The following is an 11,201-nucleotide window of genomic DNA, read 5'->3' on the forward strand; positions in this document are numbered from 1 at the left end:
AACTTCCGTAGGGAACCGCGGAGCCATAGTGCCAGTAAACAATCGGATCCAGTTTTATTACATTTTTTTTGCGCTTGCATTGCACTATTCCTGTCACTTTTTGAGTGCTTGCGTTCAGTTGAGGTTTTTTTTGCGTTTAGGTTTCGAAATATAAAAAAAAAACATCACGTTCGGCATTTACATTGCATTGTAGGTGAAGAAACCAGTGCGTACAGCATGCGAAATGGAACCGTACAAGCGGAAGTATTTACTGCCTCAATGCTATATTTGTTATTACGTTAAACATACAAGCATTGTGGCCTTTTTTCTATTTGTTAATACGGTTGTTGGTAAATAAATAGTAAAGCATATAGTAAAATGAGTTGTACTGACTTTTATTTCTAAGTGATTCTTGTGATGACTAATTAAAAGAATAATTGTTCGTTTATACTGATCATAAAACGTTTTGGTAACTTGATGACTGATGATCTTCTAATATCATGGTAATACATTTATTTTAAAGTCTTAGCCCGTTTTTTAGTAGTTGTCTACATTTATAAAAATGTTCAAACAGATTAATTAGAGCATAGGAATAATACAACGATTTAGATCCGATTATTTTTTCTGTAGACAGTTGAATTTGATTTGTGTTCTTTTTTCCTTTCACTTTTTGTGTATTTCTTTTCGCGCCATTCGCAGTACTGAAGCGTCCGTTGATGACACAGTCAAATGCCGCTGTTTATTATGTTTACAACATTACCAAGGAAACGTGTGCCTTTCCGCATAGTGGCCTCTGCATGATAACCGTAGCTGAAAAGCTAAAAGTTTTTCAATTTGTTTCTCAAATTTATTTTCATTCCCTACTATTATGGCGAAAAGTTTTGTGTCCGTGTTCAAGCTGGACGGCGTTCCTATCCTGCCTCCGGTGGTAAGTAATACGCGCGGCAGTACTTACTACCGGTTTGGCGAATGATTCTAATCAAGTTTATCGATTATCACGCTTGCCACAGATGAACGATGATGTGCGTGCGATGGTGGCCATTTACCGGCAGAAGGCGATCGAAATTGAAAAGCGGTTACGAGAACGAAAACAGGATTCTACAGAAAGCGTAGCAGAGAAGTGCATAGAAAGCTGGAAACAATCTAGTGATCCTGTTGTAGAAGCTTCGAAAATGACCCAAACATTTCCGGCGATCGAGGCTGCAGCCGACTCGGAGAATCGATCGTCGATTGAAAAATCTTTCTCACTTGAAACAACTAGTGCTAGCTCAAAAAACACAACGATTGAATATGAAGAACTCCCCGATTCCTCAGTCAGTTTGCAAAGGGAATTGTCAAGAACTCTGACACCAGCAAAACAGACATCCGTTTGCCATGTACACAGTCCTGTAGGCATTACTTCTGCAGCACCACATCATGTTCCTAAAGAATCGATCAGTAAGGAGATGGCGCACGAAGCTGTAGAGTCTCAAATGGCTAAAATGGGCACCCTACTACCTACAATGACATCAAAAACCGACCTACCATCATGGCAAACATCCACCAGAACGGTGACTCCTACGTCAGACGAATCTTTACCATGGCTTCCGCTCGTACGATCGAACACATACAATTTGGAAAAACCGACCATTGATTTACAAAGCTTGCCACCACCGAATCATTCTACTCCGGTTGATCCGAACAAGAATATTTCAGGAATATCATTAACACGTTCCGTGTCTCAACCAGCACCGCCAAAACCGAAAGCACATATAGGAAATGAGACAGTTAACATGAGAAAAAAAGAAACTGCCCTGGCTTTGAACAATAATCTAACCTCGGACAAACAAAAGGCCACGGTACCATCATCCTGTGGAAAAGTACGTTCGAAAAGAATCTCAAGCGCTCGTACGGTCAGCAACTGTTCGGCGGATTCCGCCAATGATCGATCATTTGAAAGTGTTGCCAATGTTCTGACCTCTCATGAGCAACGGATGGTGGAGCTGTTACGCCGGCAGGAGGAGGAACGGTTGCTGCTGGAGAAAAGTTTCCGTGCGAAGACACAGGAATTGGTCGCGCTTTGTGCGAAATCGTTGACCACGGAGGTCCCCGATTCTAACGTTCCGTTGGCAAAGACACCTGAGTTTGATCCAGCTTCTAGTGTCAGCCAGCTATCGCTTTGCGATGTATCGTACGATTCGTGTACGGATACGGATGATGCCGCGTACCAAACGTGCCATGCTAACGGGACTTCGGAAGAGAATGTTGCCGACATAGAAAACATATTGAACAACTCTTTGGCGAAGCCTTTTAGTGATCGTGCGTTCGTTGGAGCAAAAGCTAATCCTTGTGATGTAAATCGAACGAAGGATGTTAACGGAAACGAACAGATCGCACTGTTACCACAGCGAATGTACCAGCTGCAGCAACATCGGGCAGCAACGATCATCAATGCTCACGTTCGGGGCTTCTTGACACGCAGGCTGCTTCAGACGGAAGAAGTTCAGACCATCAAGCAGACGATCATTGACATTCTGTGTTTCATCATGCAGTCACGCTCGCGGGGACCCAGTGCAACCGATGGCTCCGTACGACGAAGTGCCGGTAAACATATTACCTTCTGTCTGGACAGGCTTCATGACATTTTTGTCAATTATTCGCCAGCCCAGCGCATACAGATGATCAGGCGCGATCGTTATTTGAAAAACAAAACTGTGGGGCCTAAATGATTAAAACTTTACTAAAGAAAATATTTCTTGTGGAATGCCTGTTCATATAGAATAATAAAGAAGATTATGAGTTTTGAATATATTTTTTTATTCTGGTATTTCTCTTCAACCGCACGTACTTAATTTAGAAGCAGTCAAATTCTGGATCTAGCTTTTATTCGCAGCACATTCCTAACAATCTAGATGATTTAAAAAAAATTCCATCGGACGGACCGGAATGAAAGAGTGCCTTGCCTGGAAAAAGGGGAAACGTTAACGAAGGCATCCCGAAGAAATGATGTCCTTTGATGCTGACGGCAAAGTGTACAATCCGCCCGAATGGGATAAGGTTGACGAGAAAGCGAGCACACATTTTACATACGATGATCTATGCTTCAGGCATCGTTTCAACTGAATATGTTATCGTTGTTTCGTAGACAATTTGCTATACATGTTTTACATTTAAAAAGGTAGAAATAGAAACTCCGTCTCAATAGCGCAACGCACTGCGGGTGCGCCAGAGGACGGCTCGCGATGTTCTTTTGACATCGTCTTTACACTCTCGAGGGACGGGGGAGCGGTGGAGATAACAAATAGACGTTGCATGCGTGTGTTCATGTAGATTGCAAAAGTGTGCCAAAAGGGATGGTTTGTTTAAATTTCTTTTCATCGCTGCGCAGGATGTAGATGCTTAATAATGTTTTTCAAATGTGTGGGTCGGACCTAAGGAGGCTTAGGTAAGTATTGTTCAGGAACCATCGTTTGCTGCGTATGCTGCACTTAAACTTTCTTTTTGTTTCAACTCCTTTGCTAACAGTAGTTTTGTCGCTAACGGTCTAGCTATGCCGTCGGCCTTAACCATACAACAACATAAGAGAAAAAGGTATGCAGCGCATGGAGGCAGGTGGAAACGCCAGTTGCACACGTTTCCACCGAGCGTGCCAGCCTCAGGTTAGTGGGCCACTGTGAAACTCTGCCACGTTGCCACGGCCACGACCTCTTCCTCGACCACGACCTCTACCGCGTCCCCTGCCCCGCCCGCGTCACCTTCGACCATCTCCCATTCCCACTAGATCTGAAAGATGATAAAAAAAAAACATATGGTTAGCCATAACAACTGTTCGCGTTCTCTCGCGCTATAGCTACAGAAGGACCGATCCGGACAGGTGGCTCACCTATATTGCTGGCCGTTTTCTCCAAGTACGCTAACGGCCCTTGAAGATTAGGCCCGGCTCCTTGGAACCCGGAACCGGCAACAGCCTGCCCGACATTTCGTGGGATGCCACCTTGCTGGAATAGCTGCGGATTGCCAACACCCATGGGCAAGGACTGTTGCATTTGCTGTTGCATTTGTTGCTGCTGCACCTGCATTTGCTGCATCTGTTGTTGTTGATGCTGGCTCTGCATCTGTGGAACCTGTAAAGAGTTTTATTGATTGTAGGCATTCGCATTTTTATGATGCTTTAGTGATCACCTTACCTGCATTGGCATGTTCATTCCACCACTGGTTAGTAAACCCGCCGGTGCGCCCGGTGCACCCCCAGCCAAGTTTCCACGCATATCGGGAGGCATCGATTGAATCGGTTTGTTAAAGTTCTGCTGATCCGAGAGTAACTGCTTCCACGTTTCAATTTTCTCATAGTGCTTGCGAATGAGCTCGTCCTTACGCCCGATTTCCTGCTTTAGGTCGAAATTTTCTTCCTTCAGCAGCAGGTCTGGTTTGAGCGCTGATAGTAGGAAGCGTTTTTGTAGGAAAAAGGCCTCCATCTGCCGAGCTAGATCGATGAACTTGAGCGTTGTTTGATCCACTTCCACTTTTATTTCATCCTTGTCGATGCCGGTTGCCGATTCCTCTTTCGTCAGTGCATGAATGCACGACTGCATGAGCAATGTAAGCCATTGATGTTAGTTATCGTATTGCGGTATTGTCCTTCAACAACTTACCTGAAAAGCCTCCTCCAATTCGTCCACCAGATTCCCACTAACGTTAGATGACGAAGCCATCTTGGTATAGGATTTAGAGAATACCGTTGAAGCAACTTGTATCTATTATCGATTTCTCGAAGATTGCCGACGAACAGGCCTCCGAGATCGACCAAGTTTACCTAATGTTTACACATTGATTTGTAGAACCGACCAAAAAAGTGTTGGCAAAATCGGGATCGGAAGATTCGAAGATTCGATCCCTTGACGGATTCTACAGGATTGGATCCCATTTGATGGACTCGCCTCAGATTGGGTTATCAGTATTTATTTAATTGAGATTAAGATTAGGATAAACGATTTCATGACCGGCATTGATTGGTTTGTATCGTCTCGCTACTATTTGTTTGATTGGGATTCGGATTTGGGGAATCAAGTCCCTGGTAGGGATAACCGATTTAAACCGGTTGAAGAGGCACACCGACGACTCCGTGTCACGTATACACCTTGGTATATGAGACAATTTAGTTTATCACGCGCTCCATGTATTTCCGGCACAAACGAAGAAAATCGGTGGAAATAGGGAGTATTCTTTTGTCGATAGACTGATATCATTTATTTTGAAGCAATAACGAAATTAGTCAAATAAAACAAAAAACTTAAAATATTTTTATTTTCATTTTAGTCGTTTTAGGGACATGCCGAATCGTCAAGGATATTCTCGTTCCTCGAAGTAATACATCATTCAACTTCGCTTTGCAGAGTAGAGAAAGGTTTGTGATTGTAGAATCGACCACGTCCTGCTCTAGTTCCTTAATCGAATGAAAGTATGTGTGGTACATATCGTCTTTAACAACCAACAGGCTGCGGGGTTCGAGTAACATTTTAGCTACACTTTCTCGAACAAGGGATGTGTTGTCAGCAGGTCCCGTTTCAAGTTGCCTGTCGTATTCTAAAACCGTGTGCGATCCACATGATATCGTTGCTATGACGGGATAAAACAGGGGCCCATCGAGATGGGGCATGATGCCTTGGCCCGGCAAATACTCGTTCACGAGAACATGATTTGCGTTTATTCCTTGATCAAACACGTTCAACTGATTGATGCGCTGAACGTATTGAGTGAGCCAAACCGGCATATCTTCCGCAATCATGCCTTTCGGATGTGGGATACCGCCATAGTTAATCAATCGTCTATTGGATAACTGCGTCCAGCGTGGTTTGGGTGTTTTAGAGATAGATTGCAGGATAGAAGCCTCGTCTTCTTCTGATATGAAATTTGGCACATAGTAAACACTCGCTGGGCACTGAAATGAAATAAAATGAGTATTGAATGTAGATTGTAGCTTACGAGTGTATGCGGTTTGTGTACGATCTTTGATGACCCACATTTGGCACTTCATGTTCTTTCCAATTCATTTTATTTCACTATTCCCTCTACAACTTCTATTGATCAAACGATTGACGATCTTGAAGTAATCTCTATCGCAAACTTTGATCTTCAAATTAATTTGTAGCAGCAATGATTAGTCGAAAACAAACAATCACAGCACTTATGCTGTCAGCTGGTTCGTATGTCAACCAAAACTTACAGATTTTCTCAAATAGACCAAAACGTGGTTCACACCTGTCGGCGAAATTTAAACTACGCTAAAAATTTATCACTTACAATTGCTACTTGCTTCTAATTTTTCTTGAGAACCGTGTGTCGTGTAATCTTTGCCTAATAAAAAAAACAACCCTTGTAAAAGTAGCAGTCTGTACGAACGTCGCAGAATCTAGATATTCGCAATACGAACGGTCAGGACGAAAATATGACTTTGGATACATTAATTTCTGGTAAAACAACGTAGAGTTGCTATCAAACCATACATTTCTTTTTATATTTTTAAGGTTTTAGTAAAATTTCCCATATTTGCAAGAAGCTTTCAACGATTTGTATACGTCAAGTTGTGCGACATGTGTGTACCAGCATTAGCCTATGATTTGTCAACAACTGTCATCCGTGTAACTTTGCATCATTGCCGCGGGCGCCATCAAAACCGTTTGTAGAAGTGAAAAGAACGCTGATAATGCGATCGATATCACAATGAGCCGAAACAATCAGCCAAATTTTCCGGTCATCTATGAGTTGCTGAAGGCACTGTGCGTAGATCTCGCCGGAGAACATTGCAGTAAGTAGTAAACCGCTGGTCATTATCCACGGACGCCGCCCCACATCCAGCGCTTGGCCGGTTACCTCTTGCATCCTTGCTGCGCATCTGTTTCGTTTCGTTGTTCTTTTAACATTTTGGTGCTGTTTCTTTTTAATCTGCTTCACGTTTTCATAGATGCTGTCCTGAAAGCAGCCACTCAGCTCATTGCCACCAAACCGAACTCGATTGCGTACTATGGCAGCTCATCGCTGGCTGCGAACGAGTCGACGATAATGGCCCGTATAAACAGTCGATTGTCATCCAAGAGCCAAGCTGCTACGAACATCTTTAATGGCTTGTACGAAGAGCTTGTTTCAATGGTATCTAAAACTTCCACCATACGATCTATTTGGAAATGTCTACAATTGAAAATTGATGCATTCATTGCAGATGGAAAGCAAGGAGAGGACACCAATATTGGAGTTTTTGCTCAACATTGCTGATTCGGACAAAACTGCTAGTGCTAGTGGGCTACAGATAGACCTCCGTAATGATGTTGGCAGTGCGCTCACGAAGCTAAGCATTAATTCCGCTGCCGGGAGCAGCGGAAGTCAACGTGTGATGATGTCATTGGCCGGAGGAAATAGCGCCCCGGCTGCCGGCTCTACCGGAAGTCTTTTTGATACTAAAGTGTTCACGATGGACGAGGGTCCGCCGCAAATTGCCGATCGCAACGAGCTGGAAGATCAACTTATTCAGGACGTCATCTATGCGTGCACGGGCTTTAAGGTGAAGTACCTTCGAAAGAACGTTGTGACGGGTGAATTCAAGTTGGACCACGTTCAGTGTCGGAATCTGGATGCATGCGATGCAGGAATGTTGTTGCGTCTAGCAGAGGTTGGATATTTCTACAACAAGGTGTCTACGTTTACGAATCCAAGCAGCGACTCGTATCTGATGGGAAACTTCGGTCAAGGTTACATTACCGCGCTGCAAAAGGAGCTGACCAACTATTACGGATTGATCGCGAACCTGCAGGAACACCTGGATCGTCAACGCCAATCTGGGGACAGTACTGACCGGATGACGTTGACGCGCACGATGGTGTGGCTATTGGAGCCGATGGAGCGTTTACAGTGGCTGGCGGTAATTTCGGAGGCATGCCGTGAGGTGAAAGGTGGAGCGCTAGCGTCGGCAGTGCATAAGTTTATCTGGCACGGCGATCCAATGGTGCGCACGATATCGAGACAGCTATTGCAATCCGCATGCATACCCTTGCAGCAGATGTTGACGCAGTGGCTTACCGATGGAAAAATTGTAGATCCACACTGTGAGTTCTTCATCGAGGAGCTGACGGACGTTTCCCACAACCAGCTGTGGCACGAAGCATTTCGTTTGCGCAAACCCATGGTACCCTCCTTCATATCGGACACGTTCGCAAAGCAGATACTAGTGATTGGAAAAAGCATCAACTTTCTACGCGAGACTTGCAAAGACCGATCTCAAGTGCCCGAGCGGACGGATCTGAAGAAATGCCTCAACGAGCGGTTGGACTACCTCTACAGCCCTCACAACAACACCGAGCTGCACATTTTGATCGATAGTGTGTATTTGAAAACGTCCAAACGCGTGCTGGATATTGTGTTGGGACCGCACAAGCTGTTCGAACATCTGAAAGCAATACGAGGTTATCTGCTGCTCGGGTACGGTCACTTTGCCGACGTGCTTATGGAAAAGCTTAAACAGCAACTGGATCGTCCGGCAAAAGAAATCCACCAGCAGAACCTGTTTTCGATCGTCGCGGAAGCTGTGCGAACCTCGGCAGGACCGGAACAGGACGAGCCGGAGGTGCTGAACAATCTGGACGTTTATTTCCTATCGCCGTGCGAAGGTGACACCGGTTGGGATGTGTTCTGTCTGACGTATAAGGTTCGGGGGCCCTTGGTGACCATCTTCCAGCCGGTGCAATGCACGTACCGGGCGCTGTTCAAGCACCTGTGGAACATGAAACGGTTCGAATTCATCTTGTACGGTATCTGGCGCAATCATATGCTGAGCACACGCTGCTACAAACCGATTGCTAGTAAAATAAGCATCGTGAAGCAGCACCTTCAGACACTCTGCTCGAAAATGATCAACATTATCACGCAAATGCACTACTATATACTTTTCGAGGTCATTGAGTGTTCCTGGGAGCAGTTCAGTGCCTGTGTCCAACAGGCGAAGGGTCTGGATGATGTACTCGAAGCGCACGAAAAATTTCTCCAGCGAATATTTGTTGGCATCTTCCTGGACAAATCGACCCACATGTACACCAGATCCTTGGAGCTCATATTTAGCTCCGTACACAAGCTGGACGAATGGCAGTCGAATTTCTACAAACTGTGCAATCGTGAGATGGACTCACTGAAAGCCTTTGAGGATGAGATAAAAGCGAGCGAAGCGACGGGGAACTACGGTGTAACGGCCGAACGGACACTTGAACGCGACGAAGAAATTCAAATCTTTGAACACCAACTAATGAAGTGCCAGAAGGCGCTCAGCATGATCGGTATAGAGTACGAGACTTCGGTGAGCCAATTTCTGTATAATCTGGCAATATCGTCGACCGAATCGTTGCCGCAGCTGTGTATGCGATTGGATTACAATGAGTACTACAAGCATCGGGACGAACGATTAAGTTTACCGCTCACCTTCCAGCACATGCGAAAAAGTATGGCGGGAAACTTTAGCCGCCAATGATCCCGCGCCAGTCCTGTCGAGCAGGAGCGATCGCAGGACGATTTAACTAAGCAGACTATTTCGACATTAGCTGATCAGGTCTCGCTTCTAGTTTTAACTCAACAACAATCTAAATTTTCTATGTTCGTTGAAAATGGGCCACACTTGCCAGGGTATTACAACTGTTGCGATGTCATGTAGACGATTGTCGTTTTTGTTAGTTCCACACCCGTTTCATGTTATTACTAGACCCGGAAAAATGTGCTTGTGCCAAGTTTTAAAAAGAGCGTTCACTGTTTTACAAGTATTATCATGCAATAAAGATGATCAATTAATTCTCATGACAAATAGGATGCCATTTAATTTCATAACAGCATCTTTCGATTTTTATTCAATATGTGGTATAAGGTAAGTAATTGAATGAACTGGGTCTTTCCTTTGAACAAATCAATTTTTACGCTGAGTTTATCATGCCCTCATGTCTGAATTCATGCTTCCGATCATAAATTCGCCTTCACTGTGAAATCGTAGTTTCCATCGGGAACCGTCGAGTACTACTGCGAAGTTTCTCATGCTTTACGCTAGTTTGTGCTAGGTCAAATACTTTGCTGAGCTTCAATTGATTACTTTAGCATACAGCATACACTAACTCGTTATTATGTAATTTCAGTTCATTTCTGGAAGTTAAAAACTATTATCAAATAAAAATATAAATTTAAGGGAAGCTTAACGACTGCTAATAAACGTATAAATACCTTATGTAGCGGAAATGTCAAATCGTTCTGAAGACACGATAGCTTCTGTGTAGCCGCGGCTTAAGGAGTGATGCTGTCACTTTGACAGCTATGATATCCAAAGCTCCTTTGCAGCCGTGAAAAGAAAAACACGATTACGTGAACTGTTGGTACAGCTTGTTAAAGAGATATTTTTTGGGAGAAAACACTACGGTTGTGATTAATTTTACATTCCGTTCCGCACAGATACTCAGTTTCACCCATCGCTGAAATGGCAGCATCATCGCAGGCCAGCCGAGGTCTCACGGCACTGTTCAAACGAGGATGGAACGAAATCCCCGAAGTGGTCGGCTCGTCCGTGATTGCCCTGATCGGTATCGGCCTCAGCGCCGTCGGATTGACCAACTACTACCGCAAGAATGCCGATAACCGTCGTTATAAACTAACGTACGTTGTGATGCGTCCTGACGATCCGAGAGCGGCGCACATTCGCAAGGATTAAAAACCAAAACCAATCGGCTGGCTAGATGTAATAAATTGTGTTTACTGATGTAAAACCATTGTTGTAATTACTTTTATTGTTTCAGTTATGACTAGCTTCGGCTAAGTTATTGCATGCGGGCTTTCTTGACACTCTTAATTTTGTCCAGGAGCTCCTGTTTCCCAACCAGATCCTCTTTGTTCAGCCGATCCCGCTCTTCTTCAAGCCCTGTCATAAACTTTTCTCTGGAATGGAAGAAAAGGTTTCGAAATTAGCAACTTCCCATTTGCTTCAACTAATATGCTTGCTTTACCGATTGAAGAAAGCTACACCGAATCCCAGTAAAATGCTTCCAAAGATAACCGGAAACCGCAGGGCCGTTCCAGCCGGAGTAGACATTGCTGATTGTATAAATGCGAAGTAGAAAATAAAAACAAACCACTAATATGACATTTTCCTTAGGTTGGGCAAGAGAGCTTTCCAGCCGCCAAAGTTTGACCAAACCACGGCTGATACATATCGAGGTAACTTAAATATCCGG

At 44.2% G+C, this 11,201-nt stretch overlaps 5 protein-coding genes across 6 annotated transcripts; 3 read left to right on the forward strand and 2 right to left on the reverse strand.

The window, feature by feature from the left end:
- Positions 1-766: 766 nt before the first annotated feature.
- On the forward strand, positions 767-2,763 carry LOC131261440 (centriolar coiled-coil protein of 110 kDa). Its single transcript, XM_058263473.1, has 2 exons — positions 767-907; positions 990-2,763. Exons 1-2 carry the CDS (start codon positions 848-850, stop codon positions 2,685-2,687), a joined length of 1,758 nt encoding a protein of 585 aa, XP_058119456.1. The 5' UTR covers positions 767-847; the 3' UTR covers positions 2,688-2,763.
- LOC131261441 (mediator of RNA polymerase II transcription subunit 28) lies at positions 2,758-4,778 on the reverse strand. Its single transcript, XM_058263474.1, has 4 exons — positions 4,611-4,778; positions 4,146-4,544; positions 3,842-4,082; positions 2,758-3,741 (listed from the first exon to the last, which is right to left on the reverse strand). The coding sequence occupies exons 1-4, from the start codon at positions 4,668-4,670 to the stop codon at positions 3,710-3,712; spliced, it is 732 nt and encodes a 243-aa protein (XP_058119457.1). The 5' UTR covers positions 4,671-4,778; the 3' UTR covers positions 2,758-3,709.
- Positions 4,779-5,248: 470 nt separating this feature from the next.
- Positions 5,249-6,114, reverse strand: LOC131261442 (alpha-ketoglutarate-dependent dioxygenase alkB homolog 6). Its single transcript, XM_058263475.1, has 2 exons — positions 5,979-6,114; positions 5,249-5,896 (listed from the first exon to the last, which is right to left on the reverse strand). Exons 1-2 carry the CDS (start codon positions 6,006-6,008, stop codon positions 5,249-5,251), a joined length of 678 nt encoding a protein of 225 aa, XP_058119458.1. The 5' UTR covers positions 6,009-6,114.
- Positions 6,115-6,632: 518 nt separating this feature from the next.
- On the forward strand, positions 6,633-9,787 carry LOC131261439 (gamma-tubulin complex component 3). Its single transcript, XM_058263472.1, has 3 exons — positions 6,633-6,763; positions 6,920-7,104; positions 7,175-9,787. Exons 1-3 carry the CDS (start codon positions 6,679-6,681, stop codon positions 9,464-9,466), a joined length of 2,562 nt encoding a protein of 853 aa, XP_058119455.1. The 5' UTR covers positions 6,633-6,678; the 3' UTR covers positions 9,467-9,787.
- A 492-nt stretch (positions 9,788-10,279) lies between these two features.
- Positions 10,280-10,736, forward strand: LOC131258745 (uncharacterized). Of its 2 annotated transcripts, none has more exons than XM_058260123.1 (2): positions 10,280-10,349; positions 10,426-10,736. In XM_058260123.1, exon 2 carries the CDS (start codon positions 10,451-10,453, stop codon positions 10,679-10,681), a length of 231 nt encoding a protein of 76 aa, XP_058116106.1. In that variant the 5' UTR covers positions 10,280-10,349; positions 10,426-10,450; the 3' UTR covers positions 10,682-10,736. The 2 variants fall into 2 exon arrangements, with proteins under 2 accessions (XP_058116106.1, XP_058116107.1); XM_058260124.1 differs by having other exon boundaries at positions 10,297-10,345.
- Positions 10,737-11,201: the final 465 nt, after the last annotated feature.

This window comes from Anopheles coustani, chromosome 3 (genome assembly GCF_943734705.1).
Source record: "Anopheles coustani chromosome 3, idAnoCousDA_361_x.2, whole genome shotgun sequence".
Classification (NCBI taxonomy): Eukaryota; Metazoa; Arthropoda; class Insecta; order Diptera; family Culicidae; genus Anopheles; species Anopheles coustani.

Excerpts from the sequence above, each read along its gene's own strand:
- LOC131261440 (XM_058263473.1), top strand. The coding sequence starts at position 848 with ATGGCGAAAAGTTTTGTGTCCGTGTTCAAGCTGGACGGCGTTCCTATC. Across the intron at positions 908-989 it reads TTCCTATCCTGCCTCCGGTG|ATGAACGATGATGTGCGTGC; the intron begins GTAAGTAATACG and ends CGCTTGCCACAG.
- LOC131261441 (XM_058263474.1), bottom strand. The coding sequence starts at position 4,670 with ATGGCTTCGTCATCTAACGTTAGTGGGAATCTGGTGGACGAATTGGAG. Across the intron at positions 4,545-4,610 it reads AATTGGAGGAGGCTTTTCAG|TCGTGCATTCATGCACTGAC; the intron begins GTAAGTTGTTGA and ends TTGCTCATGCAG. Across the intron at positions 3,742-3,841 it reads GAAAACGGCCAGCAATATAG|ATCTAGTGGGAATGGGAGAT; the intron begins GTGAGCCACCTG and ends ATCATCTTTCAG.
- LOC131261439 (XM_058263472.1), top strand. The coding sequence starts at position 6,679 with ATGAGCCGAAACAATCAGCCAAATTTTCCGGTCATCTATGAGTTGCTG. Across the intron at positions 6,764-6,919 it reads TCTCGCCGGAGAACATTGCA|ATGCTGTCCTGAAAGCAGCC; the intron begins GTAAGTAGTAAA and ends ACGTTTTCATAG. Across the intron at positions 7,105-7,174 it reads ACGAAGAGCTTGTTTCAATG|ATGGAAAGCAAGGAGAGGAC; the intron begins GTATCTAAAACT and ends CATTCATTGCAG.
- LOC131261442 (XM_058263475.1), bottom strand. The coding sequence starts at position 6,008 with ATGAATTGGAAAGAACATGAAGTGCCAAAT. Across the intron at positions 5,897-5,978 it reads AAGAACATGAAGTGCCAAAT|TGCCCAGCGAGTGTTTACTA; the intron begins GTGGGTCATCAA and ends ATTTCATTTCAG.
- LOC131258745 (XM_058260123.1), top strand. The coding sequence starts at position 10,451 with ATGGCAGCATCATCGCAGGCCAGCCGAGGTCTCACGGCACTGTTCAAA.